Raw genomic sequence first — 17577 nt, 5'->3', positions numbered from 1 at the left:
CCAGACCCCTAGATGACATTCTCTGCCTGCACGAAGGTTCTATGGTCTGGGGTACAGTTTACTGAGATGTGACCACAAAACAGTGTGGTGTGGCCACTGTCACGGTGCCCTGTAGGAGAGTGAAATCACCATGAATACAGTTGCCTCACACACTCACCCTCCTCCTTCCTCCACCTGCTGTCAATCCCTGGCCTCCTTACACCTCTAGATTCCTGCCTCTTTCAAAATACCATGAATTTCCCATGATGTGGAATTTTGCCTTTTATGTTATTCATCCTGAAGAAATGTGCAGCTAATATTCATGCATGTTTTTGAACTTAAGAACTTATTTCTTTAAATGTTGACTAATATCACCTGCTACGACTATACATCAGGTTGGAGTAAAACTTCGTTACTTCAAGTCTGGTCATTTTATAAATATCTGGTATAAACAAAGTGTGCAGATTTTTTATTTTTTGAATTGTATTGGTTATGAATAAAATTTCCATAAACTTTCATGTGGGGATTTTTCTCTAGAAAGCTTTATTTTTTACCTTTTATATTTCTGAGTGTGGCATTGATTTATGTGTTTCATGCAATCATCAAATAAGAAGAACTCGTCATCTGGTTGAAGCTAAGGCAATAATGATCCCAGCTGCAAAAAGAGCTGACATGTGCATCAGCAGAACAGGGATGGGGCCGAAGGACCATGATAGCTTCGCGAACTAAGAGTATTTCATTTACTGAGAAAACAGAAGATGACAAGTGAATGTTCAGTAGCCTAAAAGAACCTGTCCCTGAACACGAGGACAAAATTTTCTTTTCCCTTTGACACTCTCTGTGTACAATGGGCTACTCTGAGTGATTCTGAGGTCAGAGATGATGAAGCAAGTGCCATTCCCAGGAGGTCCCCAAGATGCACCTGGGCTCAGGGCATCAACTGAAGAATCAGCAGAAACCCAGGGGGAGCCTAAGCAGGCAGCTCCTGGGGCGCTCACTCACATTGCAGATAGGTAAATGGGTTTTTGTCTCACTTCCCCACAGGCCTGGAGCACTGTGGGAGCTTTGAGACTGCTGTCCCATGTAGAGCAGTAATAATCAGCCTCATCCTCAGCCTGGAGCCCAGAGATGGTCAGGGTGGCTGTGCTGCCTGACCTGGAGCCAGAGAATCGATCAGGGACCCCTGAAGGTCGGTTACTACTACTATAGATGATGGTTCTGGGGCCTGTTCCCGGGAGCTGCTGGAGCCAGCTCACATAATATCCACCGATGTTGGAGCTGCTTCCAGTGCAGGAGATGGTGACCCTCTGGCCCAGGGACCCAGACACTGAGGCCGGCTGAGTCAGTACAGACTGAGCCCAGGAACCTGCAAGAAAGAGAGAAAAAGACAGGGTGATGCTGGAGTCTGGACCCCACATGTCCTCCCAGGACCCCTCCCCCTGTCCCACATCCAGTCACCTGTGCAGTGAGTGAGGAAGGTGAGGAGGAGAGGGGACCAGCCCATGGTGGAGGTCATCACGGATCCTGTCTTCAGTGGCCCCTCAGCTGAGCAGAGCCTCCCCTCATCTCTCCCTTCCCCTCTTCATCCTCTGAGAGAGGGAGGGGCCCTCCCATGCAAATGAGACCCCAGCTCTCTGACCCCTCCCTGGCCCTGGGTCAGGTCCCTCTGCCTGAGAATGTCAGGGGGGTGGGTAGGGGAGGGGCTGTTTGGGGCTGGGGTGTGGTTTGGGAGGTCCCCGCTGTGAGCCCTGAGCAGAGGCCACAGTCAGTGCCAGGTGGTGTTCCCAGCTCTGATACCGTCTGAGCCCTCAGAAATAAGCCTCAACTGCCTTCTGGCATCCTGACACCACCTCACCCTGCATGACATGGGAATCAGTTGGCCATAGGACACAGGTCCTGTCTCCAGAGCTCTGTCCACTCTCCTCCTATGATCTGGACAAGTCTCCCCGCAGGTGGTCTCCCATGACTGTGGCATAGATTTTAGGCTACACTCTCATTTCTTGGTTTGAGGGACTCCTGGGTGGCTCAGTGGTTAAGTGTCTGTCCTTGGCTCAGGGCATGATCCTGGAGTCCTGGGATCAAGGCCCCCATCCGGCTCTGTGCAGGGAGCCTGCTTCTCCCTCTGCCTATGTCTCTCTCTCTCTGTTTCTCTCTCTCTCTCTCTGTCTCTCTCTCTCTCTTTCTCTCTCTCTCTCTCTCTCTGTGTGTGTCTCTGCCACGTATCCCTTAGCTTTTGATGGGCCACTGAGGACTGAGGTGGTGTTGCTACACCAATTTGTTTGACATCACTGTCACATCCAGAGAAGTGAAGGTTCCCATGTACTAGTGGCCTCTTCTGTGAAGGATGCTGAGACCTTCCTCCTATATGATGACCCTGGTTGCAGCCCTCTCCTTCTCTGAGTTTCCTGAAATACTGAAGACCCAGGGAGTGGATTCTCCAGGTTGTGGGTGGAAGCCCTCGTGTTCTTTCCTGGAAAGGTTACACACTGAACATCGTTGCCATCTCTCACTGTTTTCACCTGTTTTAAACTTTAGTTCTCCCCACCCTGTGGGCAGTGACTCTCTCCTAGGATCTGTCCTCCCCCACATGGACACAGGTCCCCAGGAGCCTTGCCACGTTGGTTGTGTGTGTGCCACTGACCTCAGAGCACAAGGGACAGACATGCTAGGGTGTTTTAGCAGGAAGATGTGACAGCTGGAGAATTTCTGCCAAGAATCCAGAGGAAGAGATTGCATATTGGTCACCCCCTAGATCAACTGTGCACATAAATTGGACGAATGTTCTTTTAAAGAGAATCTAGTCAATGTGCATTGACTAAGACTCAATGATGATGTCACTGTGAAGACGCAGGTGGAATTACGAGTTTATTGTACACAGATCTGTGCAGACTGCATGGAGAATAACGATAGGAGCTGCATTTAAAACCTCAGTGCAGGGCAGCCCCGGTGGTGTAGCAGTTTAGCGCTGCCTGCAGGCTAGGGTGTGATCCTGGAGACCAAGCATTGAGACCCACGTCGGGCTCCCTGCATGGAGCCTGCTTCTCTCTCTGCCTGTGTCTCTGCATCTCTCTCTCTCTCTCTCTCTCTGTCTCTGTGAATAAATAAATAAAATCTTTTAAAAAATAAAATGCCCACCATTTGCTTCAATGTGGATGGAACTGGAGGGTGTTATGCTGAGTGAAGTAAGTCAATCGGAGAAGGACAAACATTTTATGTTCTCATTCATTTGGGGAATATAAATAATAGTGAAAGGGATTATAAGGGAAGGGAAAAGAAGTGTGTGGGAAATATCAGAAAGGGATACAGAACATAAAGACTCCTATCTCGGGGATCCCTGGGTTGCGCAGTGGTTTGGCGCCTGCCTTTGGCCCAGGGAGTGATCCTGGAGACCCGGGATCGAATCCCACATCAGGCTCCCGGTGCATGGAGCCTCCTTCTCCCTCTGCCTATGTCTCTGCCTCTCTCTCTCTCTCTCTCTCTCTATGACTATCATAAATAAATAAAAAATTAAAAAAAGACTCCTAACTCTGGGAAACAAACTAGGGGTGGTGGAAGGGGAGGAGGGCCGGGGTTGGGGGTGAATGGGTGATGGGCACTGAGGGGGGCACTTGACGGGATGAGCACTCGGTTTTATTCTGTATGTTGGCCAAAAAAAGGATGGAGGTGGTTCAGCCCTGGGGAGAGCCCTGAGTGGAAGCACCTGCTGAGACCACACACAGGCCCTCAGGGGAGACTGCCAGGCCAGAGGGGACACAGATGCTGAGTCCCCATCAGGGAGCTCAGAACCTAGTTCTCAGGCCTAGGCACCCTGAGTGAAGAAGGGTCCTCACTGAGCAGCCCTGTAGGGACCACAGGGCAGTCCCTCAGCGCCCCCTCCTGGTCACAGGGCACACACCTCGGCAAGGCCCAAAGCCCTGAGAGCCCAGCTGGTTTCCAGGGCTCACCAGTTCCCTCTCCATTGACATGTTCAGGTCTGACTCTCAGAATGGGTTCCATCTCTTGGGCATTGAAAGCATGAGTTCTATATGTTCTCACAGAAATGTATTTGTGTTTTAACCTTCTGTTTTGTTTATTTTTTTGTATTTTTTTATTGGAGTTCAAGAAACTCCTACTCTGTCATCTGGCTGATGTCACTCTGCTCCCTTCATGCAGGCTCAATGCAATGGGATGCAGGGACCTTACATTCACTGCAGCTCTGGGTGGTCCTGAGGGAGGGGGACGTCAAACTTCCTGTGTGCACCAGCCATTCGGGAGTGTCCCCTCCTCAGACCTCAGTTTATCTGATCCCAGCTGCTCATCTTGGTGGGGGACCAGACATCCCTCCTTGAGGGCCTGGGTTCTCTCGCTCTTTCCGATATCAAGACAATGTGGCTGCAATTGTGCATCAGTCTCAGGTGGGGCTGGAGCTCTAGACCCAACCAGAGATGGGTCTACTCGTTTGTGAATGTGGCCTTGTCTTGGATCCAGAGATGCATCTGGGGACGCTGAAGCCCAACTGTGTACTTGAGTACCAGTAATAGTACAGTAGGTACCAGGGAAGGCTCTCTGCCTTCTGCTGGAACCAGTTTATAGCATATCTATCAATACTGAAGCCACAGCTCAGGGTGCATGTGAGTCTGGCTGTTGTTCCCAGGGATGCAGAGAAGGAAGCTGGGTCACCACAGCCTGGGATAGAGAACCTGAAGACACCCACACATCACAATGAAGACAAGAGACAGGTTGCTTCTGATTGAGCAGCTGAGTCACGCAGATAGGACTCAGGCTGGGGTTCCCCGCACGCCCTTTCACTGGGGCCTGTACCTACCTGTGCAGTGATGGAGGAGTCCAAGGAGGACAGTAGTCCAGGCCATGGTGGTGCAGTCCCTTCTTAGGCCACAGAGCTGAGGCTGGGGTGACCCTGGCGTGTTATCCCCTGTTCCAGGGCCTCACAGGGGAAGGGCTGCTCATAAGAATGTGATCACGCCTGTCTCTCCGTCCTCTGCATTTTTTGGTCTGTGGCCCTTTGACAGCGAGGATTCCTGATGCATTAGCTTCCCTCTGGTTGACCTGGAGGAAGCAGCTGCTGAGACCTCCGCAGGCCCATGCCCAAGGACACATCTCAGCTCAGAGAGGACATGACTATTTAGTTCCCACTGAAAGCAAGATACCCAGCCCCAAGACTCTGTCAGAGAAGGGATTTCATAACTGTTAGGCCCTGTCCTGCAGATCCCCAGACTCCATCCTACTTCCCCCTGCTAGTCTCTGCACAACTCTCTTTCTTTCCCACCTCAGGCAAGCCTCCTCTTCCCCTGCTTCTATGACTCCTGCGCTCCCACCATGTGAGAGTAACCCTCCAGAGATGGGTAGAAGTCCAGGGCTGCTGTCTCTGATCAGGATTCCTACATGGACTGGGTTCCAGAAGGAGGGATCTGTGCAGTCCTCTTCCAAGAGAACCAGGAACTGCTGTGGAGTTGAGAACCAGACACAGGGAACAGAGAGCAGAGGGTCTCTGTTCCTGCCAGAGGGGCTCAGGGGAAATGGATTGGCTCTGGGTGCTGGACGTGAGCAGGAGCTTGTGTGGGGGGCACACATCTTCACAGAGGAGGACACAGAGGTGGGAATTCTGGGCACTTCCTGAGCAGGGTTGAGAGGACACAGAAAAGTCTGATGAAGCTTCCAGGGTTTTTGGGACAGAGAATGGCCTGGGCATCAAACAGGGACCAGTGCAGGGCCATCCTGTGATCTCCTTCCCCTCCATTTGCTGTGAGATTTTTCATCCCAGCTGTGCCTGACCTGTCCTCAGTGGTGTTCATCAGAGAATTAGCTTCAGTGGGCCTCCTAGTACAGAAGGTGGGACAGGGAGACCTGGGAGGGTCTTTAGGGGAGGGAGGGGCTGGAGGGTCATGACAGCGAGGGCAATGGGGAAGGGTGCAGGGGCTTGTGTCCCCAGGTGGGACAGAGGGAGCTGACTGACTGGACTCCGGGCTGTGGGAGAGGGAGGGATGGTCCATAGTGTCAGGTGGATGGAGGGCGATGCCCACAGAGTCAGGAATGCCTGGAGAGACACAGGTGAGGTCAATTGGTAGAGGTAGAGGGCTGATGCTGGATCTGTTGATTGCATGTCACATAAAGACCATATGTGATTTGTACAAAGTGTGGAAACATTCCCAGACAACCAGGGCTGAGGGAAGCCTTCCCTCCCCCAATGGAAGGATGTGAGTGCTACATTAACCACAAGCCTGAGGGCTTAGTCTGAGGGGTCCTGAAAAGAAAGCTGGAGGCCATAAGGTGACAGAAGGAACAGGGTGATGACCAAACACACAATGATGATGGGAACCAAGTAGTGTAAATGCTTCCCCCACCCTGCATCTTTTCTATGCATCCCTGAAGGGAACACCTGGTCTATGAGGGAGGAGGGGAGGAGAGGGCAGGATCAAGAAGCCCAGGGCTCTGCTGGCTGAGGCCACACGGTTGGCATTCCCATCCTCCCCTCCACAGTGGTCCCTTGTCCTAGACCAGGTAGCAATGCAGGTGATTCATTTCATCATGGGAACCTCTCCAAGTGAGGGATTGTCTGTCCTGCCTGAACACCAGCATGGGCAATGACTACACGGGGAGGAGGATGCAACATGAACAAGGAAGGGAGTCAGAGATGAGCACCCATGCACCTCCAGGGGCATGGATGCTGCAGAGTCACACGGCAGTGAGGACACTACCTGCCAAGTGTGCAAGAATTACTAGAGTATTTCCCTGGTTGGGCTGGACCAGAAGCCTGGCCTCAAGGGACCTGTCACACGGTGCTACCCTCTGGGCTGAGACACTGAGTCCTCCAGGCTCTCTCACCCTCCCAGCACTCCTGCAATGATGTCCAGATTTTGCCATTGACTGAGATGATGTCATAGCCCAGGTCAGTGAATGGAGAGGTGCCCACCATGGAGTTTCGGGCTAACAGGGCTTTTTTTTTTTTTTTAAGTCACTAACAACCCAGAATGGTTAAATACATGGTGAACTGCACAGAGATTCTGTTCCCAAGTGTTTCAGCATCGCTGAGAGCGGAGTTTACCTCTATCAGGTGACTGAGGTAATATCCAGTCTACCATCATCCTGAACCAACTAAATGCCATAAAGGCCCACCGTACCTAAGTGATTCATACCTTATAATAATTCTACATGGAACCACCTTCCACTTTGACCCTTGTTGTGGGTTTAGATTCTCCTGTGAAGTCCCCTCAGACTGCTCTGCTAGGACCTTTGATGCTTCCCTTTGCCATAAGAATAGAATGCTGTCAGGGAAAAGTGTCTTCTGCTCCTGCTGACTTTTCTGGGTTCAAGGTTTCCTCGAAATTTAACCTGACAACTGCTTATATATGGGACTCTTTCATATACTTAATATATTTTGAAACCAGTTTTGTACTCAGTATGAGGATTGTTATAAACAGAACATTACTATAAATGGAGGCCTCTTATACTGAGTGGTCTTCCACCTCCTACACTGATAACCTTCATGATACATGTATTGGGCCCTAACCCAGAATTATTGTTCAGAATTCATGGGGGATGGATGTCTGAGATCTAAGCCCAATGAACAGACATTTGTCCAAGACCTTCCCAACTAAGGAAGCAGATGGAGTGAGCAGTAGGCATCGCGGGGTTGAACTGAGGGAGTTTGGGACAAAAGCATTAATTTTCTCCAGGTTACTAATAAGACGCAGGCTGCTGCATATAGGATTTATTTAACAGTGTTTATGTGAGGTAATATATTAGTGTTACCTAACCTTTGAGCTTGCTGTCTGCATGGCCCTGGAGTCCCGATCAGTCTCCAGTCAAAACCAAATTCAAGGCCAACTCTTTTCCAAGGTTCACTGTTCATTCATACCTGATAAGATCTACTTTGTTTATCCTACCTGAGGGACCAATGTTGCTGGTGCTGTATTATGAGAGTCTCCTGTTACATCAAGTGACCCCCAGTGCACAGGCCCTGGCAGTGATGTCTGCATTGGTACACACTAAAATGATCTCAGCATGAAAGTGTCCACTATTCATGCTTCCCAGTCTGGGTTTTCATTTTCCCTTTGCAGTGAGCCTGGGAATTCATTATTTCTTGTGTCTCTGTGATATACTTATGATTCATTTTCCTTTTTAATTAGTCCAGATTCTAATTGTTAAGAGTATAAGGATTTATTTAAAAATTTATATGATACAAAAACCTTAGGATTTCTTTCTCTACTCCTAAATCAGGGGACCCCCAGGACTTGGTTTCCAACCTCAACAATTCAGCCTTGTAATTATTTGGTAAATGCAGCAGGGATTGACAGTAAAAAGGCCACAGGACATTCTGATTTTTTTTCTGTTATATAAAGGCTCTCTATGACAATAAAACCTCAGTCCATAGCTCTGTTCTCTAACACACTGAGAAGACTTTTACCATCATTCCAAACAAAGTGTCAGAGGAAAACCAAAGGGAGAGAAAGACTCCACATGAGATTAATCCTTACCGGTTCACCTGATCTGATTACATCTGAAACATCTCCATTTCCTGATTTTGACACATCCTGAAACATGAAATGTTTGAGAACTTTTTATCACGTGAAAGAGTGGAGACTGGAATCAATCCATAATGATATATATCCCCAGTTGGTTCACATTTTCTAGTTTTTACCCGATGTCTTTTTCTGTTCTAAGATCCAGGTCAGGATTCTTCGTTACATTCCTGGTATCTCCTTTTTTAAAAAAGATTTTATTTATTTATTCATGAAGACAGAGAGAGAGAGAGAGAGAGAGAGGCAGAAGGAGAAACAGGCTCCATGCAGGAAGACTGATGCAGGACTCGATTCCAGGTCTCCAGGATGAAACCCTGAGCTGAAGGCAGCACTAAACTGTTGAACCACCAGGGCTGCTCCATTCCTGGTATCTCCTTAAGCTTCTCTTATTGTGACATTCTCTCAGGTTTTCCTTGTTTGCTGGTGTCTATGTCCACACTTACTGAGTGAGGATTATGCCTGACATCATTCAGGGCCAAGAGTTTACACCGTTACTTGAAATCCTCTGCACAGGAAAGTATCTCTTCTGTTTATTGATTGGTAAATGCAGTTAACAATATGGTCGGTGGACAGCTCTTATAGACTTGGAGTTAAAAGTCAATGCTATTACATTCATTTGGTCCTCAAATACTTCCAGTTTTTCGCAGTGGCAGCATTTTCAGTTGGCTCATGAACTCCTCAACACATCCTATCATTGTGTGTGTGTGTGTGTGTGTGTGTGTGTGTGTGTGTACCTGTGTATGCATGGTGGGAGTGCATTGATGTCCTTGTCTTTGTTCTGACAGATTCTTCACTTTCTTTTTTTTAAATTTTTTTTATTTATTTATGATAGTCACACAGAGAGAGAGAGAGAGAGGCAGAGACACAGGCAGAGGGAGAAGCAGGCTCCATGCACCGGGAGCCCGACGTGGGATTCGATCCCGGGTCTCCAGGATCGCGCCCTGGGCCAAAGGCAGGCGCCAAACCGCTGCGCCACCCAGGGATCCAGATTCTTCACTTTCTGACACTACAAGACGCTCCCTGTTCATCCTGTGTAATCCCTGACTTGGGGATCAAACATTTCTCCCAAGAAGCCTGCCTGCCTTCCTGAAAGAATGGGATTAGAGAGCAATATCTGGGGAAATGCACCATAGTGACATTATGGGGCTTCACTATGTCTAATGCCTCACAGCGGAAACTCAAAGGAATTCTATGTGGGAGTAAGTAATCCAAACATGAACATAGTGGTGACGATTTCCAAGTGCAATAATCAGTCTCCACCAAATTACACATGATTGAAAACTGCCATCTCCAGCTCTAATCCATGACCACAGTCTTCACTCAGGCCTCCTACTTTGGTGAATCTCCATTCCTGAAGTGAGCACTCAGCTTCCAATAGCACCCATCCATTTACTGAACTGTGCAGTTCCAGAACACAGTGCAGCCCCAACAAACCATGCACCTGTTCTCCCCGGGACACAAACCTGTCTCCTAGGTACAGAGCTCTGTGGAGTCTCTCATGACTTTACACTTACAGGCTCCACTCAGGTTCAAAGTCACTCAGTGGAGCAGCTTTCCCCCGAGCGCTGCACTGAGGTGGGCTCACAGGTTTGTCCTGTGGGTCCATGGGTTTGGTCACAGACTACATTCCTTCATGAGCCCTAAACCTCATAATTGACTTTTATATGCACATTTAAGGACTCTGTCAAGTGGCTCTACACGGTTCAGTGAATTCTGACAGTGTCGTAGTGTCATTTCAGTACCATCACAGTAGCATATTGAAGAACTTCATTGCTCAGAAACAATTTTCTCTGCTCACGTGTACTTTTTCTTCTTTTAGCCTCTAAGAAACAGCAGGTATCATTACACTCTCAAGACAATGGCTCTTCAAAAATGTAATACAATAATCATAATACTGTGAAAAATATCCAGTTTTACAAATATGCCACCAATTGGATGACATGTTAGTCAGGAACAGCTGTGTGTTCATTATATATAAACCTGCAATAAACCTCCAGGGGCAGATATCTGGTTGCCTTCAGATTTTAGAGGCTGTGAATGAAGCTGGTATAAACATTCTTGTGCAGGTTTTCCCTGAGCAAAAGTTTTTGGATTTATGTTTATAATTATATGGTTTTATGTTTGCATCTATTTAACAAAAAATCAGAAAATAAGACAAAACAGCCAGCACTAGTTATAACAGGATAGTGTATAAAATCAAAAGGAAATAAGGCTGACTTACTTAAGCACAAAGTGGGTATTCTTGAGAACCATGGTATATTCAGAGGCAAAAGAAAATGTTTCATTTATTTTAGACTCAGAAGGTAAAAATGAATATCAACCAGGTTAGAGGTAACTGCTCACAGATGAAGAAGACAAGACATGTCTGTTTACAGGAAGACTCTTCATTCAGGAGGGGCTGCTCTGAGTGACACTGAGGACAGAAGGAGCAGGAGGAGCCTCACCTCAGGCAGGCCCTGGGATGGACCTGGGCCCAGGGCATCAGGAAAGAATAAGCACAATCACAGGCTACTTTTAGGAGGAACTGCTGGTGTGTCACCCTCTTCACACATGAGTGTGTTTTTGTCTCACTTTCCCCCAGGCCTGGAGCACCGTGGGAGCACTGAGACTATCATCCCAGGATGAGCAATAATAATCAGCCTAGTCCTCATCCTGGAGCCCAGAGATGGTCAGGTTGGCTGAGCTGCCAGAATTGGAGACAGAGAATCTCTCCAGGACCCCTGAGGGTCTGATATGATCCACTTAGATGATGGTTTTAGGGGCCGTTCCTGGAAGCTGTTTGTACCAGTTAACATAATTATCACCCATGTTGTTTGTGCTTCCAGAACAGAAGATGGTGAACTTCTGAACCAGACCCCCAGACCTTGAGGGTGGCTGGGTCAGCACAGGAAGGGACAGAGAACCTGCAAACAAAGATCCTCATGGAGGATGGGTCATTGAATCTAGGAGTATCTTAGTTTTGGGGGAAGATCACCCTGGGAGCTCATCCATAAGACTGGCACTGTTCCCAAGCAGAAAGAGTAGAGCATAGTGACACACCTGGACTCCACAGTTGATGTGAGGTGACCCAGGATTGTCTTATCCTCCCTACTGTCTTCTGGAAATGAAGGGGCTGCTTATGCAAACTTGCATCCCCTTCCAGACTCTCTCAGACTCCATCTGATAGTGTTCAGGAGAAGAGAGGACAGAGGAGGCTGAGGGCAGGACCTGCTCTGACTTGGACTCAAGAGGAGGTGGTGTGTGCAGCATTGGGAACCCCCACAGGACCCTGCCCAGGAGCCTCTGCCAGGCCCTGAGGGCACCAGGCTGCTGGGTTTCACTAGGGGCACAGGGGGCAGCTCAGCCTCAGCCCAGCCCTGAGGCCAGAGGGGTTCCCCCACCTGAGAGGGTCCCCCTGCAGGACCCAGGGGATGCAGAGTGACCCCTCTTGGTTACAAGTCCCTCTCAGGGTCCTCAGTGTCCTGAGGTTTATACCCTGGGCTCGGTCACCAGCACTCAGCAATGACCTGTAGGAGTGTGTGAAGCCCCCTGTGGGGACTGATGTAAAGAACATGGATACAGTGTCTGTGATTAAAAAGCTTCCAAATAGAGGGAAGAGTCATACAGAAAGAAGCACTCCTGTGGGTATAAGAATTTATATAATTCTGGACAGACCAGGTGGCTCAGCATTTTAGTGCTGCCTTCCACCCAGGATGTGATCCTGGAGACCCAGGATTGAGTCCCACGTTGGACACCCGGCATGGAGCCTACTACTCCCTCTGCCTGTATCTCTGCCTCTGTGTGTGTGTGTGTGTCTTTCATGAATAAATAAATAAATAAATAAATAAATAAATAAATAAATAAATAAATCTTTTTAAAAAAGAATTTGTATAATCCATAAACCATATGAAAGGGTGAAATCATCCCACCCTCTGAGACATTTAGGAACTCCTCAAGGGAAGGTACTCATGTCTGTCTTGACAGAGGAGTGACCGTGTTCTGCACACAGAAGAGAAAACGAGACCAGGGCATGAAGATGCTCAAACCATGAAGGGACATGGTGATTTCACAGATTGAGAATATCATCTGGTGACGATGTCACCCTGAGATGGGTGGGCACACAGAACAGGGAAGGACTGAAGAAACCAGGTGATTTGTGCAGAGCAACTGAGGCAAGGCAGGAACACAGCAGGCTGTGTTATTGGCAGCTGTGCTCCCCAGGAGGAAGGTGGGGTGAGAAGGGGAAGAGGATCGTGAGTACAGAGGTCTCTGCTATCATGGGCCCCTTAGAGGGTGCTGGTGTCACTGCAGGGGAGCCTCAGGTAAGGAGGGACTTCTTTGTGCATGAAGGAGTGGAAGATCTGGGGAAGGAGCACAAACACTGATTTCCTATTTCAAAACTGGGAGACCCTGACCTTGAGCAGCAGGAGCAGTGCCCTTGGCATGGGGCTAGTGTGGAGGCCAGGTGAGCAGACCCCGGGGTGGGTGTGGTCATGTAGGGGGGGACAGGAGTCTAGGAAAGAACCCTGGGCCCCATCCCTGGGTACAGGATGGGGGACAGGGGTCCTGCAGGCAGCATCCCTCAGTCCAGGCTGGCTCCAGGGGCCTCCCCTGCAGGGTGCCTGCAGCTTGTGGGTGTGTGAGTCCTCCTCATTGTTCTAGGTCTCCCAGGGTGAGCTCGCTGTCAGATGAGGTGACACCTGCCCCTCTTGGTTTCCCCATGGGAATGTTCATGGAGGGCTTAGAACAGTAAGCATGTGTTGGTGGGTATGTTTGCAGGCCTTCACACTCCAGCGGGGAAGAGGATTCATGGAGGAGCATGAGCTGAATGTCCAAGGTCAGGCTGCAGTGTCCAGGACAGTGGGCATCATGAAGAAGTGAGGATGGAGAAGAACCCCAACTTCTCCCTCCACCTGTACATCCCCAGGACCCCAGCCACAGGGAGGGAGAGCTAGGGGCTCTCTATCATCCTTTCAACCCCTGGGGAGAGGGTGTCAATCTGGTCAGTCACTGCTCCACACCCCATCTTCTCCCTGATGTCCTCTTTGGCAGGAGGACCCTCCTGAACTGTGGGGTCTGAGCTTTATAGCAGGTGGGGCCTGGGCCCAGGCTCAGGCAGCGACTTCCTTCCCAGCTGCCAACACCCCATAGACCCTAGGGACAGGCTTCCAGTCCCCTGCTGCCCCAGACCCGGTCTCCCTTAGCTAAGATGAGGGGACAGGAGCCCAGAACATAGCACCCTGCCTCCAGTGCTGTGAGTCCCCTACCCATTATGCTTGGAGTAGACAACACCCAGGTCAAACCTAACCTTCTTGAAGCTTCACCTAATGACCCCAAATGGCTCAGAATCCCTGGCTGTGGCTCCTCCGTGGGGACTGTCTCCAACTGTCCCCAGTGTTCCACTGCTTCTCCAGGATTAGAGTGAAGCTCAAGGTCAGCATAATACCCAGGGCAGGGAGCACATGGACAAAGACATCAGGGATGCTGCCCCCATGGACTCCAGTGTGGGTCCCTGAAACCTAGTCTCTCTCTGTCTCTGTGTCTGTCTCTGACCCCACTTCCTTCCTATGTCAGCTGAGCCTCTGTCCACACTCCTGGTGGGGAGGCCACAGGCTCGACCTGTCTCTACAATGATTTCTGTTTCTGGCCCCAATTTCCAGGTTTATAAGTAATCACTCTTTAGTTTTCAAAGTCCCTGTGTTGCAGCTGACGGATGTCCTGCAGTCGCCATCAGAACCACAAGGACAGATCTGACCATGACATTGGTTATGGAGAGGCCCGAGACCCTTACAACAGAGGACCTTCTGTTTCTGACAGGACAACACTGGCTCCCACCATCTGTGACATTAGAGGTTGTGGTTCAATTCCAGGCATGGCTCTGAAACATCACAATGACTGACCCCTCCGCCCAGGAGACCCACCTTATCATCTGGACTAGGGGGCTCAGGTGCAGTTGTTTTGCTCCCTTTTCAAACTGTCTAATTTCCCTCAGGTCCCCACCTTCCTGTCTCCTCCCTTCGGGAACATGGGGTCACACCTCCTTGGAGCACTGGATGGGATGATGTCCCCCTGTGAGCTCTGTCATGGACCCCAGACTCCTAGAAGACATTCTCTGCCTGCACAAAGGTGCTGTCGCTCTGAAGTACAGTTTACTGAGTTGTGACAACACATGGGTTATGGTGTGACCTTCATCACAGTGCCGTGTAAGAGAGTAATATCACCACAAATACAATCACTTCATACACTCCCCCTCCTCATTCCACCACCCGCTGTCAATCCCTGGCCTCCTTACCACCTCTACATTCTCACCTCTTCCAAAATACAATGAAATTTCAATGATGTGGATGTAGCCTTGATATTTTCTTCTTCCATAAAAAATGTGCATTTAAAACTTATGTATATTTTTCGACTTGAGAGCTTCTTTCCTTATTTTGATTAATATCTCTCTCTCTGGACAGCCTGGGTGGCTCAGCGGTTTGGCGCCACCTTCATCCCAGAGCATGATCCTGGAGACCCGGGATCCAGTCCCACATTGGTCTCCCTGCATGGAACCTGCTTCTCCCTCTGCCTGTGTCTCTGCCTCTTTTTCTCTCTGTGTCTCTCATTAATAAATAAATAAATAAATATTTTTTTAAAAAAGACTGAGGAAGGAACCACCATATCTTTTGACAGATGAATGGATAAAGTGGATATATACAATGCAATATTACTCAGCCATCAGAAAGGATGAATTACCTACAATTTATGTCGACATGAATAGAAATAGATGGTATTGGCTGAGTTAAAAGAGTCAATCATAGAAGGACAATCATCAGATGGTTTCACTCATATGTGGAATATAAGAAATAGTGAACGATGGGCAGACCAGGCGGCTCAGCAGTTTAGCAGCGCCTTCGGCTCAGGGCCTGATCCTAGGGTCCCAGGATCGAGTCCCATGTTGGGCTCCCTGCCTGGAGCTTGCTTCTCCCTCTGCATGGGTCTCTGCTTCTCTCTCTATGTGTGTCTCTCATGAATAAATAAATAAAATCTTTATTAAAAAAAGAAATAGCAAACAGGACTATAAAGGAAAGGAGGAAAACTGAGTGGGGGAAAGTTTGAGAGGAAGACAAACCATAAGAGACTCCTGACTCTGGGAAACAAAGAAGGTAGGGAAGGGGAGGTAGGTGGGGGAAGGGCTGACTGGGTGATGGGCACTAAGGAGGGCATTGAAGGGATGTGTACTGGTGATATATGTTGACAAATTGAGTTTAAATAAATTATTTTGAATAATTGTGATGCCTGGGTGGCTCAAGTGGTTAATGATCTGTCTTCAGCTTAAGTTGTGATGCTGGGGTCCTGATATCCAGCCTTGCTTTGGGCTGCCTATTCAGCAAGGAGTCCGCTTGTCCCTGTCCCTCAGCTCCCCCTATCTCATCCCATCCCTCTCTTTCAGATAAATACATAAAATCATTTTTGTATTGAAACACGCATAGGTGGTCCATAGTTTAAATGTCTGCCTTTGGCTCAGGGCATGATCCTGCAGTCCCGAGATCAAGCCCCACATCAGGCTCCCTACAGGGAGCCTTCTTCTCCTTCTGCCCATGTCTCTGCCTTTCTCTGTGTATCGCTCATGAATAAATAAATAAAATCCTTTAGAATAATAAATATGCATCTATAGGGGCTCCTTGTTGGCTCACTCACTGGAGGGTGGGATTCTTGATCTCGGTTGTAGGTTTGAGCCCCATGCTGGATGTAGTCATTCCGGAAAAATAAAATCTTAAAAAAGGAAAATGTAAATATACATGTAATGTTTCCTAAAACATAGTATGATGGTGTGTGCTGTGGTCTATACAGACTTCATCTACTATTCTACACGTTTTACGAGTAAAAAAGTATTAGTGATGTTAAAATTTATTAGTATTAATAAACATTTTGTCTGACAGTTTAGAGGGTCCATGGATATTGTCTTTAATAAAGGAAAGGGTTACAGGGAGGTACAATTTCATGCCAGCATCCCGGGGGCATATGCTCTACTGCTGTCACCAGTAATGTGGTTAACTACCTTAGTGCATGTGTCCCTGCTTGGGAGCTATGGCCCCAGGACTGTGGCCCACCCCCTCATCTGTCTCTATCACTGTGCTTAGCATCACTGTCATGCACCTGACTGTAAGCTCCACAGAAGCTTCTCAATGATGAGGACCAGATAAAAGACCCAGGGCTTTTTGTCTCACTTCCTCCTTATCTGAGATGCTGTGGGTAAGTGTAGCAGCTCCCACTACCATGTCGTGTAAAACAGTAATAGCCTTGTCCTCAGACTGGGCTCCTGTGATGGTGAGGGCGGCTTTGTTCCCAGAGATGGATCTAGAGAAGCTATCAGGGACCCCAGAGGGGCAGTCTTTTGTGCTGTAGATAATTGTGCCAGGAGCCTGCCCTGGGGTCTGCTGGAGCCAGTTGGGGTAGTTACTTGTAGTGACTGACCCAGAGCTGAGGCCACAAGTGAGTGTGACTCTCCCTCCTGGAGACACTGACAGCAATGCCTCCTGGCCACCACAATCTGAGAATTTGGTCCTAAAGCCAAGAGGAGAGAAAGGTTTAGTCATGGTAGACAAGGGTCACATGAGTCCCTGCTTTTATGTTCCTCCAACAGATGCAGAGACCATTCCCCTGACCTGAGCCATGAGCAAGTAGCCCAAGAAAAAGCACCATCCAGGCCATAGTGGGGACCCTCTCTGGAGGTGGACTCCACAAGCTCTTTGGCTGGAGTAGGGTGTCCCTGGCCTTTTCTTGACTCCAGACCTCTGATAATAAACAAGTGCTTTATGCAAATCAGCTTCCTGTCTATCCCTCCCCCATGATCACCTGCAAATCACCTGGGAGATCTTGAAAGGGACAGATGCTGGGACCTCACACACACAAACTTCTGCAGGGTGGCCTGGGACACTGATTGTCAGGAAGACATCTTTGTTAAATCACCTTCCTATGACCCTGGTGACCTCCACCCCAAAGTTCCTCGCTGAGAATCCTGACAGCTGTATGAGGAGATGGATACATTCTCCAACTCCTGGCCTTGCCTCTAAATCACCTCAACTCCAATCACTCTCTGAACATTTCCTTCCCTCCC

At 48.8% G+C, this 17577-nt stretch overlaps 1 gene segment (V, D, J or C); it reads right to left on the bottom strand.

The window, feature by feature from the left end:
- The window catches only part of LOC144299103 (immunoglobulin lambda variable 1-40-like), a 296751-nt gene extending 295210 nt beyond the window's left edge, over positions 1-1541 (bottom strand). The window contains 1 exon segment of the V gene segment in view: positions 1438-1541. Coding sequence covers positions 1438-1495 — 58 coding nt within the window.
- Between the last annotated feature and the right edge of the window lie 16036 nt (positions 1542-17577).

This window comes from Canis aureus, chromosome 27, assembly GCF_053574225.1.
Source record: "Canis aureus isolate CA01 chromosome 27, VMU_Caureus_v.1.0, whole genome shotgun sequence".
Classification (NCBI taxonomy): domain Eukaryota; kingdom Metazoa; phylum Chordata; class Mammalia; order Carnivora; family Canidae; genus Canis; species Canis aureus.
This window is presented reverse-complemented; position numbering and strand designations above follow the sequence as displayed.